Below are 21,123 nucleotides of genomic sequence, written 5' to 3'. Positions count from 1 at the left end.
TGGGCTCTCTAATGCCCCTTCAGTTTTTCAGTCCTTTATGCATGACATTTTCCGGAACTATCTGGATAAATTTCTGATCGTTTATCTGGATGATATTCTGGTTTTTTCTGATAATTGGGACTCGCATGTGGAGCAGGTCAGGATGGTCTTTAAAATTTTGCGTGAAAATTCTTTGTTTGTCAAGGGCTCAAAGTGTCTTTTTGGTGTACAGAAGGTTCCCTTTTTGGGGTTCATTTTTTTCCCCTTCTGCTGTGGAGATGGACCCAGTCAAGGTCCGAGCTATTCTTGATTGGACTCAGCCCTCGTCAGTTAAGAGTCTTCAGAAGTTCTTGGGTTTCGCTAACTTCTACCGTCGTTTTATCGCTAACTTTTCTAGCATTGTGAAACCTTTGACGGATATGACCAAGAAGGGCTCCGATGTGGTTAATTGGGCTCCTGCTGCCGTGGAGGCTTTCCAGGAGTTGAAACGTCGGTTTACTTCGGCGCCTGTTTTGTGCCAGCCTGATGTCTCGCTTCCCTTTCAAGTTGAGGTGGATGCTTCAGAGATTGGAGCAGGGGCCGTTTTGTTGCAGAGAGGCCCTGGTTGCTCTGTTATGAGACCTTGCGCCTTTTTCTCTAGGAAGTTTTCGCCTGCGGAGCGAAATTATGATGTGGGCAATCGGGAGTTGTTGGCCATGAAATGGGCATTTGAGGAGTGGCGTCATTGGCTCGAGGGTGCTAAGCATCGTGTGGTGGTCTTGACTGATCACAAAAATCTGATGTATCTCGAGTCTGCTAAACGCCTGAATCCTAGACAGGCCCGCTGGTCATTGTTTTTCTCCCGATTTGACTTTGTTGTCTCGTATTTACCAGGTTCAAAGAATGTGAAGGCCGATGCTCTTTCCAGGAGCTTTGTGCCTGATGCTCCTGGAGTCGCTGAACCTGTTGGTATTCTTAAGGATGGTATTATCTTGTCAGCTATTTCTCCTGATCTGCGACGTGTGTTGCAGAGATTTCAGGCTGATAGGCCTGATTCTTGTCCACCTGACAGACTGTTTGTGCCTGATAAGTGGACCAGCAGAGTCATTTCCGAGGTTCATTCCTCGGTGTTGGCAGGTCACCCAGGAATTTTTGGTACCAGAGATCTGGTGGCCAGATCCTTTTGGTGGCCTTCCTTGTCTAGGGATGTGCGGTCATTTGTACAGTCCTGTGGGACTTGTGCTCGAGCTAAGCCTTGCTGTTCTCGTGCCAGCGGGTTGCTCTTGCCCTTGCCTGTCCCTAAGAGACCTTGGACATATATCTCCATGGATTTCATTTCTGATCTTCCGGTGTCTCAGGGCATGTCTGTTATCTGGGTGATATGTGATCGCTTCTCCAAGATGGTCCATTTGGTTCCTTTGCCTAAACTGCCTTCCTCTTCCGATCTGGTTCCTGTGTTTTTCCAGAACGTGGTTCGTTTGCACGGCATCCCTGAGAATATTGTGTCAGACAGAGGATCCCAGTTCGTTTCCAGATTCTGGCGATCCTTTTGTAGTAGGATGGGCATTGACTTGTCGTTTTCGTCTGCTTTCCATCCTCAGACTAATGGACAGACGGAGCGAACTAATCAGACTTTGGAGGCTTATTTGAGGTGTTTTGTCTCTGCTGATCAGGATGATTGGGTGACCTTCTTGCCGTTAGCTGAGTTTGCCCTTAATAATCGGGCTAGTTCCGCCACCTTGGTTTCGCCGTTTTTCTGCAACTCTGGTTTCCACCCTCGTTTTTCTTCGGGTCATGTGGAACCTTCTGACTGCCCTGGGGTGGATTCTGTGGTGGATAGGTTGCAGCGGATCTGGAATCTTGTGGTGGACAACTTGAAGTTGTCACAGGAGAGGGCTCAGCGCTTTGCCAACCGCCGCCGCGGTGTGGGTCCCCGACTACGTGTTGGGGATTTGGTGTGGCTTTCTTCCCGCTTTGTTCCTATGAAGGTTTCCTCTCCCAAATTTAAACCTCGTTTTATTGGTCCTTACAAGATATTGGAAATTCTTAATCCTGTATCCTTTCGCCTGGATCTACCTGTGTCGTTTGCTATCCACAACGTGTTTCATAGGTCCTTGTTGCGGCGGTACGTTGTGCCTGTGGTTCCTTCTGCTGAGCCTCCTGCTCCGGTGTTGGTTGAGGGCGAGTTGGAGTACGTGGTGGAGAAGATCTTGGATTCTCGTCTCTCCAGGCGGAGGCTTCAGTACCTGGTCAAGTGGAAGGGCTATGGTCAGGAAGATAATTCCTGGGTGGTCGCCTCTGATGTTCATGCGGCCGATTTAGTTCGTGCCTTTCACGCCACTCATCCTGATCGCCCTGGTGGTCGTGGTGAGGGTTCGGTGACCCCTCACTAAGGGGGGGGGGTACTGTTGTGATTTTGCTTTTTGCTCCCTCTAGTGGTCATTAGTGATTTGACTCTGGAGCGTCTGTCTTTTCCTATATCCTCACCTGGGCCGTTAGTTCAGGGGCGTTGCTATATAAGCTCCCTGGACCTTCAGTTCAATGCCTGGCATCGTTGAAATCAGAGCTAATCTGTTGTGCTCTTGTCCTCTGATCCTGGTTCCTGTTTTTCAAGCTAAGTCTGCTTCTTTGCTTTTTGCTTTTGTTTTGTTTGGTATTTTTGTCCAGCTTGTTCCTATCTGTATCCTGACCTTTGCTGGAAGCTCTAGGGGGCTGGTGTTCTCCCCCCGGACCGTTAGACGGTTCGGGGGTTCTTGAATCTCCAGCGTGGATTTTTATAGGGTTTTTGTTGACCAGATAAGTTATCTTGCTATATTCTGCTATTAGTAAGCTGGCCTCTCTTTGCTGAACCTGGTTCATTTCTGTGTTTGTCATTTCCTCTTACCTCACCGTTATTATTTGTGGGGGGCTTGTATCTTGCTTTGGGGTCCCTTTCTCTGGAGGCAAGAGAGGTCTTTGTTTTCTTCTCCTAGGGGTAGTTAGATTCTCCGGCTGGTGCGAGTCATCTAGCGATCACCGTAGGCATGATCCCCGGCTACTTCTAGTGTTGGCGTTAGGAGTAGCTATTTGGTCAACCCAGTTACCACAGCCCTATGAGCTGGATTTTTGTATCTTGCAGACTTACATGTTCCTCTGAGACCCTGTCCACTGGGGTCATAACATACCACAAGGTAAAAAGGCAATTAAGTGCAAGTGGGTATTTAAAACCAAATATGATTGTGAAGGTAAAGTCCACAGATTTAAAGCGAGGTTGGTCGCAAAAGGATATTCGCAAAAATATGGTGAAGACTATGATGCTACTTTTTCCCCGGTCGCTAAGCAGACAACATTTAGAGCATTGTTGGCGGTAGCTGCACTACAAAGGATGTTTGTCAGACATTTGGATATCAAAACCGCATTTTTAAATGGTGACATTGAGGAGGACTTATACATGACTCAACCTGAAGGTTATATAAAGGAAGGTGAACAGAACCTTGTTTGCAAACTACAAAAATCTCTTTATGGTCTTAAGCAATCAGCGAGAGCATGGAATACTAAAATGAACAAAGTCTTGTTAGAAGAAGGATTTAAAAGAGGTCAAGCGGATCCATGCCTGTACACGAGATATACAGATGGAAAATGGATGTATATTCTCTTATATGTGGACGATGTAATTGTAGTTCATCAAGAAGAAGCTGAAATTGGGAAAATTACTAAAATTTTGAACCAGCATTTTGAAACGAAAGACCTAGGAAATGTGACATATTATCTAGGAATCCACATCCAGAGAGAGGAAGATGGAAGTTTTCTTTTAAATCAAAGTGCAAAGATTAATTCAATTTTGGATCAGTTCGGAATGACAGAGGCCAAAGGTGTATCAATGCCAATGGAATCATCCTACCTGAAACTGGAAGAAGGTGACCTGTTGCCTAACAATGAGAAATATCGACAGGCAGTGGGGGCACTTCTATATATCTCAACTATGACTCGACCGGATATTACAACAGCAGTTGGAATATTGTGAAGATATGTGGAGAAACCGCGCCAAAAGGACTGGAATGCCGTTAAAAGAGTTCTCCAATATTTAAAAGGGACACATGGTGTAAATTTTAAAATATCTGCAGCAGGAAATCTAAAACTCACCGGCTATGTTGACTCACATTGGGCTGGTGATTCGCAAGATCGTAAATCCACAAGCAGATACGTATTTAAACTTGGAGAAAGTTCAATCTCCTGGTCTAGTAGAAAACAAGTATCTGTTGCTTTGTCATCTACAGAAGCTGAGTATGTGTCCGCAGCCTATGCAAGTCAGGAGATCATTTGGCTAAGACAACTGATGGATGATCTTGGTAAACCGTTAACTCAGCCAACAGTGATGTATGAGGACAACCAAGGATGCATTAAACTTGCATGCAGTGAAAAGATCAGTGCTAGAACTAAGCACATCGACGTCAGATGTCATCATCTACGTGACTTAATAGATCGTGGTATAATTCAGTTTGTTTATTGTGAAACTGATAAAATGTTAGCTGATATTTTGACCAAGCCATTGCCATGACCTAGGTTCCAAGAATTGAGAACCACTATGGGACTGACAGAATAAGTAGTTGTTGAGTGGGGGTGTTGGCCTAATGCATATTGATCTGTATGTATTGCAACAACTATTGTTTGTTTAATATGATGTGATTTTTATGTCTGCATGCATATTGTTCATCTGTTAACAAAGTTTAAAAGAAAAAAAAAAAGGAGTCCTCATGTACAGACAGGATGCTCCTCCTCCTCCTTCCCTGTGAGCCCATTTCTTGTGTCTGCAACTGAAACTGAAAGTAACAGCATATCTCTCTCAGAAACCAGATTGATCCTGTTCTCATGTTGTATGCTGAATGTTCTTAGTTCTTAATAAATTAACATTCTCTGTTGCTCGTTGTGGACATCACGCTGATTAACCCGCTGCTAACACTGATGAATCCCCTTTTCGATTGCTTGGGACATCTGGAAAACAGCTTATTCGGAGAAGAAGAGGTGAGCGCTACCATCAGTCTTGTCTCATGCCAACTGTAAAGCATCCTGAAACCATTCATGTGTGGGGTTGCTTCTCAGCCAAGGGAATCGGCTCATTCACAGTCTTGCCTAAAAACACAGCCATGAATAAAGAATGGTACCAGAATGTCCTCCAAGAGCAACTTCTCCCAACCGTCCAAGAGCAGTTTGGCGCCCAACAATGCCTTTTCCAGCATGATGGAGCACCTTGCCATAAAGCAAAGGTGATAACTAAATGGCTCATGGAACAAAACATAGAGATTTTGGGTCCATGGCCTGGAAACTCCCCAGATCTTAATTCCATTGAGAACTTGTGGTCAATCATCAAGAGACGGGTGGACAAACAAAAACCAACAAATTCTGGAAAAATGCAAGCATTGATTATGCAAGAATGGACTGCTATCAGTCAGGATTTGGTCCAGAAGTTGATTGAGAGCATGCCAGGGAGAATTGCAGAGGTCTTGAAGAAGAAGGGTCAACACTGCAAATATTGACTAGCTGCATTAACTCATTCTAACTGTCAATATAACCTATTGGTACTCGTAATATGATTGCAATTATATTTCTGTATGTGATATAAACATCAGACAAACACTAATAAAAACCAGAGGGCAGCAGATCATGTGAAAATGTAATTTTGGTGTCATTCTCAAAACTTTTGGCCATGACTGTAGTTCCATCTCATAGCTGTTTCTGACCTAGTCATTTCTTCTCTCTATAAAATCTGGCCAGTCCTTCTCTTCTTCTCAAGTGAAAGTTTACTTCCTGGTTTCCTGGAGTTGCTGTGCAGAGTTGGAGATAATGTTTGCTGCTGGAGATTTTTGTATGCTGTTTTTGGATGTATGCTTTCCTGTTCGATTCCCATTTTGTTTGTACATTCCTACCCCTCCCTATGTACATCTCAACCTTTGGTGAGTGATTTATATGCTAGCAGATTTGTGTTATCCCTGTTTGTAGTACGTGTTTATACACTAGCATTTCTGTCCCAGGCCTACTGGGGTAGGGAGAGGGGACAGCTTAGAGTATAAAAGGAGAACAGTAAGGCACAAGGCTAAAACCTCCTCATCATTAGAGGCACCTTTGGGAGCAGTGATAGTTAGGGCCCCAGTCCAAGGAACAGCGCAGGGCACCTTTCCCTAATCACGTACAGTCACAGTGTGATCTGTGTATTTAATTTATAATTAGGTAATATGTTCAGATGTCTTCCTCTGTAACATATTGCACAGGTTGAAGGGTGCCAACCTCCACTGGTAGGAAGGGAATCCATAGTGATGCATCACACACAAATCGGATAAAAAAAAAATTTTAAACACAGATTGTAATGTAGCACTATAGGCAAAAACTCAAGGGGCTCGATACTTTCACAAGCCACTTTATATATACTGTTTACAGGTGCTTCTCACAAAATTTGAATATCATCAAAAAGTTAATTTATTTCAGTTCTTCACACAAAAAGTGAAACTCATATTTTATATAGAATCATTACAAACAGAGTAATCTATTTCAAGTGTTTATTTCTGTTAATGTTTATGATTATGGCTTACAACCAATGAAAACCCAAAAGTCATTATTTCAATAAATTAGAATACTTTATAACACCAACTTGAAAGATGATTTGAAATTCCGAAATGTTGGCCTACTGAAATGTATGTTCAGTAAATGCACTCAATGCTTGGTCTGGGCTCCTTTGGCATCAATTACTGCATCAGTGCGGCGTGGCATGGAGGCGATCAGCCTGTGGCACTGCTGAGATGTTATGGAATCCCTGATTGCTTTGATAGCAGCCTTCAGCACGTCTGCATTGTTGGGTCTGGTGTCTCTCATCTTCCTCTTGACAATACCCCATAGATTCTCTATAGGGTTAAGGTCAGGCGAGTTTGCTGGCCAATCAAGCTCAGTGATACTGTTGTTTTTAAACCAGGTATTGGTACTTTTGGCAGTGTGGACAGGTGCTAAGTCCTGCTGGAGAATGAAAATTCCAACTCCAAAAAGCTTGTTGGCAGAGGGAAGCATTAAGTACTGTAAAATTTCCTGGTAGACGGCTGCGCTGACTTTGGACTTGATAAAATACAGTGGACCTACACCAGCAGATGATATGGCTCCCTAAACCATCACTGATTGTGGAAAGTTCACACTAGACCTCAAAAAACTTGGATTCTGTGCCTTTCCACTCTTCCTCCAGACTCTGGGACCTTGATTTCCAAATGAAATGCAAAATTTACTTTCATCTGAAAACAACTCCTTGGACCACTGAGCAACAGTCCAGTCCTTTTTCTCCTTGGCCCAGGTAAGACGGTTCTGGCTTTGTCCATTGGTCATGAGTGGCTTGACACAAGGAATGTGACACTTGTAGCCTATATCCTGGATACGTCTGTGTGTGGTGGCTCTTGAAGCAATGACTCCAGTAGCAGTCCACTGCTTGTGAATCTCCCCCAAATTTTTGAATGGCCTTTTCTTAACAATCCTTTCAAGGCTGCGGTTATCCGGGTTGCTTGTGCACTTTTTTCTACCACACTTTCCTTCCACTTTCCATTAATATGCTTGGATACAGCACTCTGAACATCCAGCTTCTTTAGCAATGATCTTTTGTGGCTTACCCTCCTTGTGGAGTGTGTCACTGACTGCCTTCTGGACATCAGTCAAGTCAGCAGTCTTCCTCGTGATTGTGGAGCCTACTGAAACAGACTAAGGGACCTTTTTAAACACTTAGGTATCCTTTGTAGGTGTTTTGTTAATTATTCTAATTTACTAAGATAATGACTTTTAGGTTTTCATTGGCTGTAAGCCATAATCATCAACACTAACAGAAGTAAACACGTCAAATATAAATGACTCTATATATGAGTTTCACTTTTGAAAAACTGAAATAAATTAACTTTTCAATGATATTCTAATTTTGTGAGAAGCACCTGTGTGTGTGTATGTATGTATGTATGTATGTATGTATGTATGTGTATATATATATATATATACAGTGGGGCAAAAAAGTATTTAGTCAGTCAGCAATAGTGCAAGTTCCACCACTTAAAAAGATGAGAGGTGTCTGTAATTTACATCATAGGTAGACCTCAACTATGGGAGACAAACTGAGAAAAAAAAATCCAGAAAATCACATTGTCTGTTTTTTTAGCATTTTATTTGCATATTATGGTGGAAAATAAGTATTTGGTCAGAAACAAAATTTAATCTCAATACTTTGTAATATATCCTTTGTTGGCAATGACAGAGGTCAAACGTTTTCTGTAAGTCTTCACAAGGTTGCCACACACTGTTGTTGGTATGTTGGCCCACTCCTCCATGCAGATCTCCTCTAGAGCAGTGATGTTTTTGGCTTTTCGCTTGGCAACACGGACTTTCAACTCCCTCCAAAGGTTTTCTATAGGGTTGAGATCTGGAGACTGGCTAGGCCACTCCAGGACCTTGAAATGCTTCTTACGAAGCCACTCCTTCATTGCCCTGGTGGTGTGGTTTGGATCATTGTCATGTTGAAAGACCCAGCCACGTTTCATCTTCAATGCCCTTGCTGATGGAAGGAGGTTTGCACTCAAAATCTCACGATACATGGCCCCATTCATTCTTTCATGTACCCGGATCAGTCGTCCTGGCCCCTTTGCAGAGAAACAGCCCCAAAGCATGATGTTTCCACCACCATGCTTTACAGTAGGTATGGTGTTTGATGGATGCAACTCAGTATTCTTTTTCCTCCAAACACGACAAGTTGTGTTTCTACCAAACAGTTCCAGTTTGGTTTCATCAGACCATAGGACATTCTCCCAAAACTCCTCTGGATCATCCAAATGCTCTCTAGCAATCTTCAGACGGGCCCGAACATGTACTGGCTTAAGCAGTGGGACACGTCTGGCACTGCAGGATCTGAGTCCATGGTGGCGTAGTGTGTTACTTATGGTAGGCCTTGTTACATTGGTCCCAGCTCTCTGCAGTTCATTCACTAGGTCCCCCCGCGTGGTTCTGGGATTTTTGCTCACCGTTCTTGTGATCATTCTGACCCCACGGGGTGGGATTTTGCGTGGAGCCCCAGATCGAGGGAGATTATCAGTGGTCTTGAATGTCTTCCATTTTCTAATTATTGCTCCCACTGTTGATTTCTTCACTCCAAGCTGGTTGGCTATTGCAGATTCAGTCTTCCCAGCCTGGTGCAGGGCTACAATTTTGTTTCTGGTGTCCTTTGACAGCTCTTTGGTCTTCACCATAGTGGAGTTTGGAGTCAGACTGTTTGAGTGTGTGCACAGGTGTCTTTTTATACTGATAACAAGTTTAAACAGGTGCCATTACTACAGGTAATGAGCGGAGGAAAGAGGAGACTCTTAAAGAAGAAGTTACAGGTCTGTGAGAGCCAGAAATCTTGATTGTTTGTTTCTGACCAAATACTTATTTTCCACCATAATATGCAAATAAAATGATAAAAAAACAGACAATGTGATTTTCTGGATTTTTTTGTCTCAGTTTGTCTCCCATAGTTGAGGTCTACCTATGATGTAAATTACAGACGCCTCTCATCTTTTTAAGTGGTGGAACTTGCACTATTGCTGACTGACTAAATACTTTTTTGCCCCACTGTATATATATATTGACACTGAGTATTAGTGCAATATATACCAATCAATGATAACTATATAATTTATTATACAGCAGCCAACGAAAGAATAGAATTTACCTCCTACTTTAGCATTGTATGCTACTCCAACGCCACATTTCTTGTTGTTTGCAACCATTGCAACTTCTCCTGCACATCTGGTGCCATGTCTAGAAAGCAAAGCAAAATTTAAAAAAAAAAAAAAAACAGCAGTGACAACCACCGCCTCTCTCCTCCACCAATGTATTCACAGAAAGGATGGTGCGGTCTGTTGGCCACTGTTTTTAGCTTTTCAGCTGCTGCACTTTGCCAGTGTCTGCCTCAGGGTATGTGTCCACGGTCAGTAAACGCTGCTTGTTTGACGCTGCGCAGAGCTGCAGCGTCAAACACGCAGCGTCCAGATGTTCCAGCATAGTGGAGGGGATTTTATGAAATCCCGTGTCCACTATGCGTGGAAACACGCATCCGACTTCCCTGCGACTCCGGACATGCTGCGCGTCTTTTCAGATCGCAGCATGTCCGTGCTACCTGCGGCGACGCTGCGTTGCCGCAAGTAATATCACAGGGCGCTATGCGAGGGTGCGATGATCCCGGATGTGTACAGTTAACACATCCGGCATCATCGCGTCCCAGAAAGGGGGCGGGGCTTAGCGCCGAGCGGCTTCGCCGCTCCGGCGATACCGCCGGCCATCCTGACCATGGACACGTACCCTCAGACTATACCATAGAGATAAGATGCACAAAATACTTACTTGTTCTCATTAGTGATATCGTATCGTGGAAAGGGGTCTTTATCATTATTATTGAAGTCATAACTTGCTTCTGGATCCTGAAAGGCAGAAATATCATTGAACTGTATTAATATTTTAGACACACATTACAACATCTACCATTTTACAAACAATAAACTTACGTAATTTGCATAGATGTCTGTATGATTCCATTCCAATCCATCATCTAATACAGTCACGACAACTCCTTTTCCCGTTATTCCTTTCCTCCATACCGGGATTACATGGAGATCCAGCTTTGGCAATGTTGGGTTCACTCTTGTGTCTTGCTGGGAATATTAAAGTACATTTTTCTAATATCATCTTTAACATTGAATATTTTATATCTGAGTGTTATGATGTAAAGTGTCAATAATAAATGTGTTTTTGTGTCATTATGTGTTGAAAGATTCAATGATCACACAATTCCAATTGCATTTCTCTAGCTTAAGTCCATTTTTTCATCGGACAGATACACAACAAGCCTGTAACATTTACCATGTACCTATTATTTCTGTATGGCGGTATCAAGATTTTTAACTCAGTGTCAGTAAACTAGTAGCTTGGTTTCAATGTGTGCACCCCGAATGAAATACAAGGTCTGGACCCTGTTCCAGCTACATAGGTACTATAATAATATAGGGGTCCTAAAGAGGAGGTCCTTGTGACTAACAATAACCTAAGTATAACAATATGGACATGATTGATTTGCTGTTCAACATAACAATGGGACACAGACTTTGTTTTTTCAAGGCCTCTTTTTATATTTGAGATCTCTATGCCAAAACCAGCGATACTGCCATAGTAGAGGCATGCAGCCCCATAGAAGTGCAGCCACGGATCAGGCAAATGGCCGTGGCATGCACCTGCTCACACATTTCCTGTACCGTTTCATCCTCAATTAATTTAAATGCCAGGAGGAGGATTAAAGGGACTCTGTCAGTACAAAATGACTGTTCAAACCAAGTACAGGCACTCGGTGCTTTATAGCATGGCCAATAATTTCAAAACACCTTCCCCAAACACCTTGCTTGTTTTCCATATATCTCCACCATTCTCTGGCCCTATGAAACCAGTGTTGCTAATCAAATTAGAACAGGGTGGAGCTACAGGGAACACAAGCATGTGGGAAGGTATCAGCCTGCCTAGTCAAGAAAAAGTAGCAGGAAGTAGACCAGCACCATCCAGATCATCTCTCAATAGTGAGTGCAGCCAACTAGCACTGTGTGTCCACCACTCACCTTCTCAGCCTCCTCCTCTGTCTAGACAACTGGAGGAAGGGAAGCACAGGCCATAACAGCCGATGCTGGCCACCGCAAACTCACAGAGAGCATCCTTAGCCATTGACTGGACTGATGGGGACTACTATATGGTAAGTATGACAATACTAGAGGACTACTAAATGGTAAGTACGACAATACCAGGGGACTACTGTATGGTAAGTATGGCAATACTAGAGGACTACTAAATGGTAAGTACAACAATACCAGGGGACTACTGTATGGTAAGTATGGCAAAACCAGGATACTATTGTATGGTAAGTATGGCAATACCAGGGGACTACTGTATGGTAAGTATGGCAATACCAGGGGTCTGCTGTATGGTAAGTATGTCAATACCTGGGGGACTATTGTATGGTAAGTATGGCAATACCAGGGGACTATTGTATGGTAAGTATGATAATAACAGGGGACTACTGTATGGTAAGTATGGCAATACCAGGGGACTATTGTATGGTAAGTATGACAATACCAAGGGACTATTGTATGGTAAGTATGACAATACCAGGGGACTATTGTATAGTAAGTATGACAATGCCAGGTGACTATTGTATGATAAGTATGGCAATACCAAGGGACTACTGTAAGGCAATACCAGGACTAATTTATGGTAAGTATGGCAATGCCAGGTGACTTCTGTATCGTAAGTATGGCAATACCAGAGGAGTACTGTATGGTAAACATGGCAATACCAGAGGAGTACTGTATGGTAAATATGGCAACAGCAGGGGACTACTGTATGGTAAGTATGGCAACACCAAGGGACTACTGTGTGGTAAGTATGGCAATACCAGAGGACTACTGTATGGTAAGTATGGCAATACCAGGGGACTACTGTATGATAAGTTTGGCAATACCAAGGGACTACTGTATGGCAAGTATGGCAATACCAGAGGAGTACTGTATGGCAAGTATGGCAATACCAGGGGAGTACTGTATGGTAAGTATGGAAATACCAAGGGACTACTGTATGGTAAGTATGGCAATACCAGGGGTCTGCTGTATGGTAAGTATGTCAATACCTGGGGGACTATTGTATGGTAAGTATGGCAATACCAGGGGACTATTGTATGGTAAGTATGATAATAACAGGGGACTACTGTATGGTAAGTATGGCAATACCAGGGGACTATTGTATGGTAAGTATGACAATACCAAGGGACTATTGTATGGTAAGTATGACAATACCAGGGGACTATTGTATAGTAAGTATGACAATGCCAGGTGACTATTGTATGATAAGTATGGCAATACCAAGGGACTACTGTAAGGCAATACAAGAGGACTAATTTATGGTAAGTATGGCAATGCCAGGTGACTTCTGTATGGTAAGTATGGCAATACCAGAGGAGTACTGTATGGTAAACATGGCAATACCAGAGGAGTACTGTATGGTAAATATGGCAATAGCAGGGGGCTACTGTATGGTAAGTATGGCAACACCAAGGGACTACTGTGTGGTAAGTATGGCAATACCAGAGGACTACTGTATGGTAAGTATGGCAATACCAGGGGACTACTGTATGATAAGTTTGGCAATACCAAGGGACTACTGTATGGCAAGTATGGCAATACCAGAGGAGTACTGTATGGCAAGTATGGCAATACCAGGGGAGTACTGTATGGTAAGTATGGAAATACCAAGGGACTACTGTATGGTAAGTATGGAAATACCAAGGGACTACTGTATGGTAAGTATGGCAATACCAGAATACCAGGGGACTACTGTATGGTAAGTATGGCAATACCAGGGGACTACTGTATGGTAAGTATGACAATACCAGGGGAGTACTGTATGGTAAGTATGACAATACTAGGGGAGTACTGTATGGTAAGTATGGCAATATCAGGGGAGTACTGTATGGTAAGTATGGCAATACCAGGGGACTACTGTATGGTAAGTATGGCAATACCAGGGGAGTACTGTATGGTAAGTATGGCAATACCAGGGGAGTACTGTATGGTAAGTATGGAAATACCAGGGGACTACTGTATGGTAAGTATGGCAATAACAGGGGACTACTGTATGGTAGGTATGGCAATACTAGAGGACTACTAAATGGTAAGTACAACAATACCAGGGGACTACTGTATGGTAAGTATGGCAAAACCAGGATTCTATTGTATGGTAAGTATGGCAATACCAGGGGACTACTGTATGGTAAGTATGGCAATACCAGGGGTCTGCTGTATGGTAAGTATGTCAATACCTGGGGGACTATTGTATGGTAAGTATGGCAATACCAGGGGACTATTGTATGGTAAGTATGATAATAACAGGAGACTACTGTATGGTAAGTATGGCAATACCAGGGGACTATTGTATGGTAAGTATGACAATACCAAGGCACTATTGTATGGTAAGTATGACAATACCAGGGGACTATTGTATAGTAAGTATGACAATGCCAGGTGACTATTGTATGATAAGTATGGCAATACCAAGGGACTACTGTAAGGCAATACCAGAGGACTAATTTATGGTAAGTATGGCAATGCCAGGTGACTTCTGTATGGTAAGTATGGCAATACCAGGGGAGTACTGTATGGTAAGTATGGCAATACCAGGGGAGTACTGTATGGTAAGTATGGAAATACCAGGGGACTACTGTATGGTAAGTATGGCAATAACAGGGGACTACTGTATGGTAAGTATGGCAATACTAGAGGACTACTAAATGGTAAGTACAACAATACCAGGGGACTACTGTATGGTAAGTATGGCAAAACCAGGATACTATTGTATGGTAAGTATGGCAATACCAGGGGACTACTGTATGGTAAGTATGGCAATACCAGGGGTCTGCTGTATGGTAAGTATGTCAATACCTGGGGGACTATTGTATGGTAAGTTTGGCAATAACAGGGGACTACTGTATGGTAAGTATGGCAATACTAGAGGACTACTAAATGGTAAGTACAACAATACCAGGGGACTACTGTATGGTAAGTATGGCAAAACCAGGATACTATTGTATGGTAAGTATGGCAATACCAGGGGACTACTGTATGGTAAGTATGGCAAAACCAGGATACTATTGTATGGTAAGTATGGCAATACCAGGGGACTACTGTATGGTAAGTATGGCAATACCAGGGGTCTGCTGTATGGTAAGTATGTCAATACCTGGGGGACTATTGTATGGTAAGTATGGCAATACCAGGGGACTATTGTATGGTAAGTATGATAATAACAGGAGACTACTGTATGGTAAGTATGGCAATACCAGGGGACTACTGTATGGTAAGTATGACAATACCAAGGGACTATTGTATGGTAAGTATGACAATACCAGGGGACTATTGTATAGTAAGTATGACAATGCCAGGTGACTATTGTATGATAAGTATGGCAATACCAAGGGACTACTGTAAGGCAATACCAGAGGACTAATTTATGGTAAGTATGGCAATGCCAGGTGACTTCTGTATGGTAAGTATGGCAATACCAGGGGAGTACTGTATGGTAAGTATGGCAATACCAGGGGAGTACTGTATGGTAAGTATGGAAATACCAGGGGACTACTGTATGGTAAGTATGGCAATAACAGGGGACTACTGTATGGTAAGTATGGCAATACTAGAGGACTACTAAATGGTAAGTACAACAATACCAGGGGACTACTGTATGGTAAGTATGGCAAAACCAGGATACTATTGTATGGTAAGTATGGCAATACCAGGGGACTACTGTATGGTAAGTATGGCAATACCAGGGGTCTGCTGTATGGTAAGTATGTCAATACCTGGTTGACTATTGTATGGTAAGTATGGCAATACCAGGGGACTATTGTATGGTAAGTATGATAATAACAGGGGACTACTGTATGGTAAGTATGGCAATACCAGGGGACTATTGTATGGTAAGTATGACAATACCAAGGGACTATTGTATGGTAAGTATGACAATACCAGGGGACTATTGTATAGTAAGTATGACAATGCCAGGTGACTATTGTATGATAAGTATGGCAATACCAAGGGACTACTGTAAGGCAATACCAGAGGACTAATTTATGGTAAGTATGGCAATGCCAGGTGACTTCTGTATGGTAAGTATGGCAATACCAGAGGAGTACTGTATGGTAAACATGGCAATACCAGAGGAGTACTGTATGGTAAATATGGCAATAGCAGGGGACTACTGTATGGTAAGTATGGCAACACCAAGGGACTACTGTGTGGTAAGTATGGCAATACCAGAGGACTACTGTATGGTAAGTATGGCAATACCAGGGGACTACTGTATGATAAGTTTGGCAATACCAAGGGACTACTGTATGGCAAGTATGGCAATACCAGAGGAGTACTGTATGGCAAGTATGGCAATACCAGGGGAGTACTGTATGGTAAGTATGGAAATACCAAGGGACTACTGTATGGTAAGTATGGCAATACCAGGGGTCTGCTGTATGGTAAGTATGTCAATACCTGGGGGACTATTGTATGGTAAGTATGGCAATACCAGGGGACTATTGTATGGTAAGTATGATAATAAAACAGGGGACTACTGTATGGTAAGTATGGCAATACCAGGGGACTATTGTATGGTAAGTATGACAATACCAAGGGACTATTGTATGGTAAGTATGACAATACCAGGGGACTATTGTATAGTAAGTATGACAATGCCAGGTGACTATTGTATGATAAGTATGGCAATACCAAGGGACTACTGTAAGGCAATACCAGAGGACTAATTTATGGTAAGTATGGCAATGCCAGGTGACTTCTGTATGGTAAGTATGGCAATACCAGAGGAGTACTGTATGGTAAACATGGCAATACCAGAGGACTACTGTATGGTAAGTATGGAAATACCAAGGGACTACTGTATGGTAAATATGGCAATACCAGAATACCAGTGGACTACTGTATGGTAAGTATGGCAATACCAGGGGAGTACTGTATGGTAAGTATGGCAATATCAGGGGAGTACTGTATGGTAAGTATGGCAATACCAGGGGAGTACTGTATGGTAAGTATGGCAATACCAGGGGACTACTGTATGGTAAGTATGGCAATACCAGGGGAGTACTGTATGGTAAGTATGGCAATACCAGGGGACTACTGTATGGTAAGTATGGCAATACCAGGGGACTACTGTATGGTAAGTATGACAATACCAGGGGAGTACTGTATGGTAAGTATGGCAATACCAGGGGAGTACTGTATGGTAAGTATGGCAATACCAGGGGAGTACTGTATGGTAAGTATGGCAATACCAGGGGACTACTGTATGGTAAGTATGGCAATACCAGGGGAGTACTGTATGGTAAGTATGGCAATACCAGGGGAGTACTGTATGGTAAGTATGGAAATACCAGGGGACTACTGTATGGTAAGTATGGCAATAACAGGGGACTACTGTATGGTAAGTATGGCAATACCAGGGGACTACTGTATGTTAGGTATGGCAATACCATGGGACTAGCTAGAATGCACGCCATTCTCTGGACTAGAGGTGGGCCTTGATTGTGACATCCATAATGTTCATATCAATATATATTGATATATCAATAAGTAGTGTTTTTACTATAGATGTTATTAAAAAACAAAAACAAAAAACCTTAAAGTAATTGCTTGAAGAAGCCATGAGTGTATATGTGGACGGTAGCTTTTTGAATCTGTAGTTTTCCACATTTAATGAATTTTCAAATGGTGATTAGTGATGAGCAAGTACAGTCATTGCTCGGGTTTCTCCGAGCACGTTCGGGTGGTCTCCGAGTATTTTGGTGTTCTCGGAGATTTAGTTTTTGTTGACGCAGCTGCATGATTTGCGACTGCTGGAAAGCCTGAATACATGTGGGGGTTGCCTGTTTGCTAGGGAGTCCCCACATATATTCAAGCTGTGTTGCAGCTGTGTGAACAGAAACTAAATCTCCGAGCACTCACAAATACTCGGAGACCACCCGAGCATGCTCGGAGAAACCTGAGCAACGAGTATACTCGCTCATCACTAATGGTGATCAAATGATTCTTTAATGCAATTTTTACATGTTACTTACCAAATACCACTGATGACTCCACATGGGATCGTTAAAAAGATCCTCTGTGCTCTGTCTGAGGACAGTGCGTTTACTCCTCTCTTTAATATATTGTTGCTCTGCCCACGACACCTAGAGATATCAATAATACATTGTGTGATATTTGGTTTATTAAGCTGGAGTCACACTTAACGTATGAAAAATCGGTCCGAGTCTCCCTGCTGAGAGCCGCACGAGAGTAATGTGAGTGTTATGAGAGAACAATTCGATTTTTCACATCCAGCATCCGATTTACATTCAAATTAAATGTGATTTTAACATGAGATTTTAAATACAGCAATTCTCTGTCATTTAGGGTATGTGCACACGTTCAGGAATTTTCGCGTTTTTTTCACGATAAAATTTCACTATCATTTAGAATGCATTCCGCAAGTTTTGTGCACATGATGCGTTTTTTTCCGCTTTTTTTCGTCATCTGCAAAAGAGTAAAAACAAACGCCTGTGCCGACATCACATAGGTGAAGTGAGTTCATTGGCCATTAACTTGCGGGACCTGCCAGACGGCACCACAAGCAGGAGAACTTTCTCACTCTTGCGGTGCCCTCAGAAAAGAAATAGCAATTCACACAGACACACTGGGCACACGGGGCTCAGTGTGTCTGCTGGATGACAGGCTGCATGGTCGCATCATGCAGCCTGCCATCTAGCTGTAGCAGAGCTGGACCCGTCGTGGGACAAAATGGATTAAAGCATCTCTGCAGAAAGATGAGGAATTCTGTTGTTTTTTTAAACTCTTTTGCTGATGACGAGGGGATCGGGGGAATGGGCGAGGTCGTAAGTATGATTTCATTAAGAACAATAAAGGAGTCCATGTCATTCTTTCATTAATGGACTTTGTTCTGGGTGTCCTTGTTTTCTTACAATGTGACTATAGGGTTAGTAATGGGGGCATCTTATTGATGCCTCTCCATTACTAAATTGCTAACATGAAAATAACCCCTCACTACTAGGATAAAACTTAACTTTTAATAAATCTATTAAAAACGGGACAAACATCAAATACAACACCACACATAAAGTGCACTCTATAAATACCCTATATATATATATATATATATATATATATATATATATATATATAAATCCTGGTCTGTGTACCTGCCTACTTGCAAAGGTTGGCACCCTATACACATACCCACACGAGACTGGCGCCCCCGCTCCACGGCGGCTGACCCTATTCTCCTGTTGTGCCCTATTGATAAGTGCCAATCATTGTACTTTCACAACCAGGGAAGATAGTAGCCCAAAGTGTGTAGATCAGAAAAACAGGCAATATTATATATATATATACTGCATATATATATATGTCTATGTATATATATATATATATATATATATATATATATATATATATATGTGTGTGTGTGTGTGTGTATGTATATATATATATATATACGTATCACAGACCCGGAAAAAAGGAATAAAGTGCCGAGTTTGATAAAGATAAATTCAAAATATCCCCTATCACTATACTGTACCCCCACTGCTCCCTACCTTGCAGCAGAGGTTGGCACCCTACTTGTCAGCGGATATGGCGCCCCCGCTCCACGACGGCTAGCCCTAGAGAGCCCTGCTAATCTCCAGGTCTACCACACTTGAAGCAGTATACATTCTTTGTTGTTATATATATATATATATATATATATATATATCATAAGTACACTTGATACTAGGAATACATCTGAGAGGGGTACCTATCCAAGTATAGATGTCTGAGAACCTCTACGCATTTCGCCTGACGGCTCCTCAGGAGGTTAGATGTATAGATATTGCCTCTCCATTGCTAACCCCGGGGCTTGATGTCACCTGATGGTGACATCAACCCCCAACTATTACCCCACTTGCCACCGCTACAGGACAAGCGGGAAGAGTGAGGCTAAGTGCCAGAATTGGCGCATCTTATAGATGCGCCTTTTTTGGGGCGACTGAGAGCTGATGTTTTTAGCCTGGGGGGCAGTTTCCATGGTCCCTTCCTAGGCTATTAAAATCAGCCCACAGGTGTCTTCATAGCCTTTGCTGGTTATTAATTATAGGGTGACCCGACGTAATTTTTTTGGGGGATCCCCCATTTTAATAGCTAGTAAAGGCTAAGTATACAGCTGTGAGCTGATATTAACAGCCTGGGAAGCTCCATGGGTATTACCCCCTTCCCAGGCTATAAACATCTGCCCCCAGCCATCAGCTTTCCCTCTGCTGGTTTTGAAAATTGTGCCAGAGCCCACAACATTTTTTTCCAAAAAACAATCTTTTATTAATTAAATACATGTCCAGTAATTTGCACACACACTGTACAAATTCTATTTGTCACTGTCATCTACATATTTACCTATTCCATTTGTATTTACTGTATGTAATCCATCTCTTCTATCCTGTTGGTTCCTGCAGTGATTTTACAGAACACGGCAGATGAATTACTGGCTTTTCTTCTATCTATCTATCTATCTATCTATCTATCTATCTATCTATCTATCTACCTATCTATGTAATATATATGTGTGTGCGTGTGTCACTGACATCTATATATACTGCATATATGTATTCTATGTGTATATATCTATTCTACCTATTCTATTCTAACCTGTCAGTTTGATCTTACTGTATGCAGCACAGGATTTGCTGGCTTTTCAAAGGACATCGGTGCATAAAAATCAGACAGCACTCGCATGGTCCGAGTGCTGTGCAATTTTTTTCTCGCACCCATAGGCTTGCATTGGTGAGCCTCTGCCAAGTCTCCGTGACAATCACGGCATGCTGCGATTTTACACGCATGGAGAAGAACCCAATCAACCAAGCCATGGACTGCCAGAGAAAACCCAATCCAGGTATTATATCAAAAAATGCCTTTATTACATAATCCTTATGGCAACAATTTAAAAGCAATATAAAAACAATAAATCTGTACGCATAACAGGATATATGAAATATTTCATAACATGGTATTGGCAGACCCAGTAACCAAATAATAAGTCCCTTAATAGGTGAAAGCAAAGTGTGATCCAATATAACTCATAAAAAAATGTATAAAAATATATATATATATATATATATATATATATATATATATATATATACACACACACACACACACACATCTCATAAAAAAAGTGTAGTGCACACAAATTGCATATATCCACTCCAGAATCTAATATATAAAGTGCAATGTGCTATAAATCAGTAAACAAGCAAACCATGTGCTTAAATCTCCACAAAGTGCTATGTGTTGACGAAGGAGATCATCCGAACGTGCGTCGGGGTGCGCTATCACAGGACGAGGCGACCCTTAAAGGTATATACCTGCAATTTTCTTGAGTCCCTTCCAGCACATAGCACTTTGTGAAGATTTAAGCACATGGTTTGCTTGTTTACTGATTTATAGCACATTGCACATTGTATATTAGATTCTGGAGTGGATATATGCCATTTGTGTGCACTACACTTTTGTTATGAGATGTATG

The 21,123-nt window shown here is 42.2% G+C and overlaps 1 protein-coding gene across 2 annotated transcripts in view; it reads right to left on the bottom strand.

The window, feature by feature from the left end:
• Positions 1-21,123, bottom strand: part of PCSK1 (proprotein convertase subtilisin/kexin type 1) — a 122,742-nt gene that overhangs the window by 38,051 nt on the left and 63,568 nt on the right. For both annotated transcript variants that reach the window (XM_077289473.1, XM_077289464.1), the window contains 4 exons: positions 17,630-17,740; positions 10,485-10,631; positions 10,324-10,400; positions 9,653-9,741 (listed from right to left, as the gene is read on the bottom strand). In XM_077289473.1, coding sequence (XP_077145588.1) covers positions 9,653-9,741; positions 10,324-10,400; positions 10,485-10,631; positions 17,630-17,740 — 424 coding nt within the window. The remainder of the gene's footprint in view (positions 1-9,652; positions 9,742-10,323; positions 10,401-10,484; positions 10,632-17,629; positions 17,741-21,123) is intronic.

This window comes from Ranitomeya variabilis, chromosome 1 (genome assembly GCF_051348905.1).
Source record: "Ranitomeya variabilis isolate aRanVar5 chromosome 1, aRanVar5.hap1, whole genome shotgun sequence".
NCBI lineage: Eukaryota > Metazoa > Chordata > Amphibia > Anura > Dendrobatidae > Ranitomeya > Ranitomeya variabilis.
Note: the sequence above shows the minus strand (reverse complement) of the source record. Positions and strands in the feature narration are given on the sequence as shown.